This window comes from Colias philodice, chromosome 14 (assembly GCF_061535455.1).
Source record: "Colias philodice isolate Cphi_HAF_F1 chromosome 14, ilColPhil1 Martin Lab GWU primary, whole genome shotgun sequence".
Lineage (NCBI taxonomy): Eukaryota > Metazoa > Arthropoda > Insecta > Lepidoptera > Pieridae > Colias > Colias philodice.
Genome location: NC_143099.1, coordinates 5,358,329 through 5,366,775, shown reverse-complemented (window position 1 = coordinate 5,366,775; position 8,447 = coordinate 5,358,329). Strand labels below are relative to the sequence as shown.

The following is an 8,447-nucleotide window of genomic DNA, read 5'->3' as shown; positions in this document are numbered from 1 at the left end:
AAATTTTCAGTACATTTTATTGTATTTAAACGTAAAAGCAAAAAAATCGTTTCACTTATTCACTTCATAGGCGTTATTCATAATTTTATATTCTAATTAATAATATTATTTATTGTTCTACTAAAACAGTAAAAAATTTAACTGCTAAAACATATGCATAGCACTAATCGTAAATAGGTAAGGAGATAGTTGGTTCGATAATAATTAATTAGGAGAAATTCAAAGACATAAAATAATTTAAAGAGGCAAGATTTTCCTTAAATATCATAAAACATTTAAATAACAGATTAATATGAACCATATTTGAAATGAACAACCACAATAATATTATGCTAAAAAGGTTCATTACATACATTTCCTAAAACATTAACAGTTCCACGAAATGAAAATAACCGAGTGTCGGGTTAAAATTTAATTTGAGCAATTATATAGCTATGAAAGCTCGAGTGAGACTAATGAAATGCGGTTTTGCTATTTCAAACCGCCAACAGGCCGTATGCGCCAACTAGACGCATATGCGACGTAATTATGACCAACTGCACAATGCTACAGATCCAAAAATATAGCGCAATTGCATTTATCTCCTATGAATCAAATTCGTTTTAGTCGCCTTACGCACTTACACAAGCCCACCCTATTATGTTATGCGGACGATATTGTTATAAATGAATTATTTTTATGTTGTTTTTACAGTTCTGTGTAGCATTTATAATGTAGGCGACACAAAAACGATAGGTGAGTACGGTTTAAGTATTTAAAATATCTATAAGTACAATTATGCCAAAATTGTACCTACGTTGATTAAACGATTTATTCCGCTATTACAGCCTATACTTTACTGTCAATAGAAAAAATGTAACGCATAAAATACTTAACAATATTTTTTATGTGTTATCAGGAGCAATTTTTGACGATGGATCTTTTTTGTTGGAAGCCGCTTTTAATTTGGGCATTTTGGACGCATCCCAAAATGAAGAGAATCCATTCGAAGCAAGTGTTATTAAAACTTCCCCTGGAGATTTGATTGAGGCAGAAAACGGAATATGTTCACTTTTAGAAGTACGTAGACTATTTTAATTCACGTATTATTTTGATTAAATGAAATTTAATTATGATATTTTTTTTAATAAACAGAATAAAATGGTAAAATGGTATTAAGATTGCAGTGATTCCAATTTATCAGATGCATATTTAAAGTTTTATATGTATTTAATTATAGAACAATGTTTTGGGTATATTTGGACCCACAAGCAAAGCTACAATGAATCACGTCCAATTTATCGCCGATTATCTTGAAATTCCACACATAATTACCGAGCCAATGACAGCACAGAATAGAAATTGGTCTGCAGTTAATTTATACCCGAATCATATGGCCTACTCACAGGTAATCTATCATGTCATAAGAATTATATCACTTTACGTGAAACATTTTCCTAACTTTCAATATTTTTTCAGGTTTTCGCAGATATTATAGCGATGAAGGGTTGGACAGACTTCACTATAATTTATGAAGGCGCTGAACTTTTGCCATTCTTGGATAACATTCTCAATTTGGATTCAGAAGAACATATTGTAATAAGCGTAGTTCAACTGCCTGACGGAGACGATTTCAGGTGCGATATTATATAATGAGATATAATTTATGTTTATGTTGTATAAAACATAACATTTATTTATGAAAGCCTTTTTCAATCGAAATTCAAAGCATTCATACAGGAGGTAAAAAAATGAACATTTTATAGACCAACTATTAGTATTATAGTACATTTATCTTGATATATTTTAATTGTATTGGCATATTTCATTTTATTGTATAACTTCATAACATTGTATTTCCTTTGTTTCAGGTCTCAATTGAAAACTATTAAAGCATCAGGTTCAGTCAACTATTTAGTATGTTGTAGCAGGGATAATTTGCCGTTGTTCCTAGAACAAGCACAACAAGTTGGTATTATGTCAGACGAACACAGTTACATTATTATGGACCCTGACTTTCATACAATTGATATTGATCCGTACAAACACGGTGGATCTAATATAACAGGTAGGTAAATGGATTTTTTACTTCTGTTTTCATGTTAATGGTTTTTGAAGTGAAAACTTCTTTAGCGGCGTTGGGTATAAAATCTAAAACTCGCGTCAGGACACGTGGCCTGATCGAAAAAGCGTAAGACGGATGATTTTTTTTAAGCCCTTATATTCCATGCGTAAGACGGATACCATTCCAAAAGATCAAACATGCTGAACGTTAATAATCAAGTTTTCACTTCTGCCGGCACTCCCGGAGTGCAACCCGTCTTTTTTTTTACTTAATTATTTACAACTAGCTGTAGCTCGTCGCTCCTTTTGCGTGTAATAAAAATACATTTTGTTTTTCAGGAATCAGGTTTTTCGATCCCGAATTAGATGAAGTAAAACAATTTACAGCAGCTATCAATGATAAAGTAAAGGAGCTATCAGAAGGTCAAATAGAAACAGCAATAGAAGGACAAACCTTGAATTTAAATTTGGCTTTAGTTTATGATGCTGTTATGTTATACACTTCAGCTCTTAAAATAATGGGGTTAGAAGAAGGTGGGAATGTTACTTGTGATGCTAGTGAAACATGGAGTTTTGGATCCAGTATAATTAATTTTATAAGAACAGTAAGTATGTAATAACAATGTGATACATTATAATAGTAGAGATCACACATCCGCTTCGTTGCCTTTACTTTTTTAAATGTTAAAATTAATTATGATAAAATCGTGCAAATATTTCAACAGATGGAGCAAGATGGTTTAACAGGAGTTATAAAATTTGACGAAGATGGTTTTCGTTCAGAATTTGAAGTTGATGTTCTTGAAGTTATGGCACATGGCTTTGAAAAGGTAATGAAAGACGTAACATAACATAATTCAGTTACCCACTAGAATACATTGCCAATAATAATATTTTCAGATTGGAACTTGGTCAATGGAAGATGGTTTTACAGAGATGAGGAAAATAGTACCAGCTGTGGAGCAGGAAGGATCAGAGTATATGAAAGGCAAACACTTTATTGTTCTAACAGCATTGGTAATGTTTTAATTGTATTTTTGTGAATGAAAGTATTTGATAATATAATAATATTGAACCGTTTCTTTCATAGAGTGCTCCCTACGGTATGCTCAAGGAATCATCATTGAAATTAGAAGGCAATGATAGATATGAAGGTTTTGGTATCGAAATAATTGAGGAATTAGCGAAAATGAATGAATTTAATTACACATTTGAAATTCAAGAAGATGGCGTTTATGGATCCTATGAGCCAAAGTTGAAAAAATGGACTGGTATGATGGAGAAAATAATGGATGGCGTAAATATCCTTTATTTTTTATAAAACATAATCTATTTAAGATACTGCATATTATTAAGAATACGGTAACTCATTTTGTTAAATATTGTGATACGTTACATGAATCTATATACACAAAACTTGTTTATTTCAGAGAGCTGATTTTGCGATTACCGATTTAACAATAACAGCGGCACGCCAAAAAGTGGTAGATTTTACGAGTCCGTTCATGAATTTAGGAATAACTATTTTGTATAAAAAGCCAACCAAGCAACCTCCGGATCTCTTCTCTTTCATTTCACCGTTTTCGTACCAGGTAAGAATGGACCTAGAAAATAAAAATTTATTCAACAAATAGAGCAGACCTATATGATTCTAATTTATAGGTTTGGGGTTGGTTAGCTGGTGCATATGTCGGAGTGTCAGTGCTGCTTTTTATTTTGGGAAGATTTGCTCCCGAAGAGTGGCAAAATCCGTATCCGTGTATTGCAGAGCCTGAAACTTTGGACAACCAATGGACATTGGCTAATTCATTTTGGTTCACATTGGGAAGTGTACTGACTCAGGGATCTGAAATTGCTCCTATGTAATTATCATTACTAAACTAAATAAAAATAGTAACTTTTTTATACATTATAAACTATTTTTTATATTTCAAAGCATGTAATGAACTACTTTTGCATAGGGTTTTTTGTTGCATTATAATATTTTTATATAATGAATATTTTTTTTCATATTCATATTCTAGTGCTATTTCTACTCGAATGGCAGGCAGTATGTGGTGGTTCTTTACATTGATTATGGTTTCATCATACACGGCTAATTTAGCTGCTTTCTTGACTGTAGAGTCGAAGTTTTATGCTATCAAGAGTGTGACAGATTTAGCGAGTAATCCTTATGGTATAACGTATGGTGCTAAACGGGGTGGAGCTACCTTTGGATTTTTTAAGGTATTATTATGATGAAATAGTCTTATTTTTACTTTTCAAATTGAAATCAATCCATTAATGAAGCTAGAAGAATGTTAATATTATAATCTTATCTATCTTATAGACAAAAAATACTACCGACATTAAAATGTATACCATAATTTTTTCAGGAATCCGATAATTTACTGTACCAAAAAATGTACGAATATATGGATACTCATCCAGAGTTAATGACTCAAACTAACGACATAGGGTTAGAACGGTTAGAATTTTTATTTATATTATGTAATACAAAATATTGTCTAGGTATTTATTGTTATATAAAATAATTTTTTTGCGCTTTTTAGTGTAAAGTCTAATGATGAAGACTATGCCTTCTTAATGGAGTCCACGTCAATTGAATATATGGTAGAAAGAAACTGTGATGTAGCGCAGGTGGGAGGCCTATTGGATAGTAAAGGATACGGTATAGCTATGAAAAAAAGTAAGTTTCAACCACGCAAAGAGTTTAGTAGTTCTAAATTTAAAACTTATATAACAAATGTACTAGTTCAGAGAGCCTATTACAGTATTAAGGAATATATGGACGATAAAAACCCATGGACAACCACAAGACAGTTCTTTGGCATATTATAATATATTATGATATTTGTAAATTTTGTAAATTTGAATTTGTAAAATTGTAAAACTGACATGATTAAAAAGAGCAACTATGGAGTTTCTTGCCGATTCTTCTCCGTAGATACTGCTTTCCGAATCGGTGGTAAATGTTAAAAATATGTACCTAATGGCGATTCAAAAGTGCTTCTAGAAGAAGTCTAATTGAATAAATAAATGTTTGAGTTTGAGTTTGTATGAGTTTGCATTTAAAACACAAATATATTTATGTTTAAAAGTAGAGTAGTATCTATATGTATAACTATCTATATCTATAGTAATATCATAATGACCTGATTTTGTAAGTTTGTATAATAATTCTTCGGTCGAGTCTAATGGTAGGAACTCGTAGGCAATAGTTAACTATTTATTAATGAATTTCTTGCTTTGTTGTTTGCTTGCTTATTTAATACCAGACGAAACATTATCCATCCTTGCGCTATCCTAGAATTCTATTAAATATAAAAATATTATTTCATTCATTAGATTCGCCTTATAGACAACCAATGAGTGAATCAATTTTGCAATTGCAAGAACAAGGCAAAATAACGAGAATGAAAGATAAATGGTGGAAGGAAAAACGAGGCGGTGGCGCTTGTGCTGTGAGTTAACGATCTTAAAACTAACTTTCTATTTATTTACAGTTTGTGTGAGTATTATCTACCATAATTTAAATGTAAGTAAGATACTCGCACAAATCATAGTATAGCATTGAAGCATCATCCTAGTAAGATAATAATATATTATCTTGATTTGAAAATAAATTTGAGTTATTTTAGAATATTGTTCATCAAATCTGTCTAAAAATAGTTATTCTGTGAAGTCAAATCTTTTATACATTTTATTACATCTAAATTCAGCCAGACTCTAGAAAATAAATGACACCAAAACTATATTTAGTAAGCAGGTAAATTGATAGTCTGTTGGAATTATTTAGGATGACGATGCGGGTAGTGGAGACGCGCAGCCCCTCGTCCTGGCCAACGTGGGCGGCGTGTTCATTGTCCTTGTAGCTGGCTCTGGTCTTGCTGTAATTTGCGCTTTCTTCGAAATGTCTGTTGATGTCTGGATGATTGCGAGGAGGGAAAAGGTGTGTAATTACTAGACTAATTCAAGGAATCCTTGGCTTTTAAAAATACGTTTTGTACTTTATTGTAGCTGATTTACTTCTGACGCAAAATGTGTGATTTTGAATTATGTTTATTTTTTGCAAAATACATACACTTAAGTTTTAACCTGAATGGCTTACAATTAATATTAATGTTTGTTATACCTTCTAATCTTTACAGCTGTCATTCAAGGAAGAGTTGATGGCCGAACTGAGGTTCATATTCAGCTTCAGTGGCGATGTCAAGCCAGTACGGCACAGAGCATCCACATCTTCTGGCAGCGGTTCAAAAGGTTCTAAGAAAACTAATATCCTCAATGATGAAGAAGAGCCTAAAGAGGAGGACGTTGACCCAGTTCCCACTCCACGGTCGGAGAGATCAAGCCACTCGCGACATACATCGCATAGTCGGAGACAAAGCAATGTCAAACAAATGAATCAATTTCGTAAATTGATTAAGGAGAAGTCTGTTAATTGAATAGCAAATTATTTGTGTAGTATGAATTAAAAATTAGGAAATTAATAGTTGTATTTTTCTTTTGTCCTACGACAGTGTAACTTGGGTAGTTTCAATTATAGATATGATGATTTTAATATGAATTACAATTTATTCTTCTATTTCTTATTATTGCAAAGCAAAATAAAACTATACGCCTACATGTGCCTTTTAATGTTAAACCGTCTAGAAATATTGATCTTATAATTTAATGACTTCTTATTACTTATACCTACCACAAATTACTGTGTTCTTTGAAAATTCTAAGATAGGTACCTACATTTGCTTTGCGTGACGAATTTGTATTAAAATTAAACGTTATATAGAAGTCATCATTCGACCTATTTCTAAACTAATAGCATCTCGGTTTGAGAAATTGCGAATCATTCCTTACCGAAGAATCCTTCGTCAAGACAGTCCTAATGAAGTTACTTTGATTGAAGAGGTCAAATGCGTTGAGTCTGAGGCTCGGATAGTAGATCACATCGCTTCAAAAGGTTCTAACTCTGACTTCAAACTAATAGGCATTCAAAATGGCCAAGTGAAAACTATAATACCTGCCTTGTTGTATTATGTGCCACATGTTTTATACATGGATATGTAATACTCCCGTAAAAACTACTGAATGTATTTTGATTACCTAAATAATATAAATAATTTTGTGAATGTGATTTGTGTTGGATTAAACAAGAGATAGAAAAGTATTAAATATATTGTAACTATTTCCATAAAACCCAAGTATGTTAGTCAGCCAGTAGTTATTATAATCGAGTTCCCAAGTTCCCAAATTTTAACGCATTCAATTACTCACAACACGAAACCCCAATAAATACCCTGTATCAATTACAAACTGGACATTTATTATTTTTATAAAACTATACGACGGAGATTCTTCGCAATTTGTCCAGTTAATGGACACTACGTGAAAGATCGTGGTCACCGAGGTCGGTGTCCATTTCGCGGCCGCCACTAAAATAATGGCCAGTATATATCATGCAGGACTATGCAGATCTCTAGACTTGTTATAGAAAAACGCAGTTTGTTTCAGTCCAGATTATACTGAATTCAATTACTTATATTTGTATGGAGCACGCTACGCATACCAATACGTGGTCCAAATAGGAAAAATTATGTAAATGGTACGTAAAGAAAAGGTTAATTGTTCTTATTATATAAAAGTACTTGTATAAATTTCAACTACCTGTACACTGCTGAATTTAGAAGAACTACTCTCAAAAGATGTTATTTTAAAAGTCAGAAATTCAGTTATCTTTTTTCAGAATATAGTTCACAATCAAAAATATTCTAATACATTAAAAGCCTACAGAAAATCAGATATTTGCAAAAACAGAAAGAAAGCCTTGAAATATTTTTATCTAATATTAATAATATAATGGCACTAAAATATTATGTTTTCGCGTCGCGGAACACTTTTGTCGTAAAACAAAAGAAGTAAATAAATCTCCGAGCCTGTGTGGAGCTGAAAAGAAAGTAATTATTTCAAAGGTCACATATTTTATACTCTCTCCTTTGGTATAATGGTTTATGTAGTACATTAGCTGGGGCACATAAATATCCAATTATTCCCAGAAATGTGTTACGAATGTTCCGTGTACATCTTTATTCTCAAACATGACAAGCGATAAAGTTTACTTAAAATCATGCGTCTTTCTGAAAATTGTTTGAATACGCGATACGTTGGTATGTAACGTAACGTTCGCTTAGGTTTTTTTGTCAGAATGAAAATGTAGAGTTAAGACATTATTCTCTATATGTATAAAATCATTTTTTGAATAACTTCATTATAATGATGGTATGTATATTCAAAAAACTTCGAAAGTAACTACCTAATAGATTGGTATTTTATATAATGCTTCAAATCAACTTTTTGATACTATGTCATTTGTAAAGTAATAAAACACTATGCTCATATTATTA

The 8,447-nt window shown here is 31.8% G+C and overlaps 1 protein-coding gene across 1 annotated transcript; it reads left to right on the top strand.

Annotated features, from left to right (window-relative positions):
* The first annotated feature begins 624 nt into the window (after positions 1-624).
* Positions 625-6,530, top strand: LOC149482834 (glutamate receptor ionotropic, kainate 2-like). The gene is made up of 17 exons (XM_089703620.1): positions 625-735; positions 899-1,059; positions 1,220-1,387; positions 1,459-1,616; positions 1,851-2,047; positions 2,383-2,648; positions 2,769-2,873; positions 2,944-3,060; positions 3,134-3,340; positions 3,474-3,635; positions 3,706-3,905; positions 4,068-4,269; positions 4,419-4,510; positions 4,596-4,732; positions 5,392-5,507; positions 5,843-5,995; positions 6,195-6,530. The coding sequence occupies exons 1-17, from the start codon at positions 666-668 to the stop codon at positions 6,489-6,491; spliced, it is 2,808 nt and encodes a 935-aa protein (XP_089559746.1). The 5' UTR covers positions 625-665; the 3' UTR covers positions 6,492-6,530.
* Positions 6,531-8,447: the final 1,917 nt, after the last annotated feature.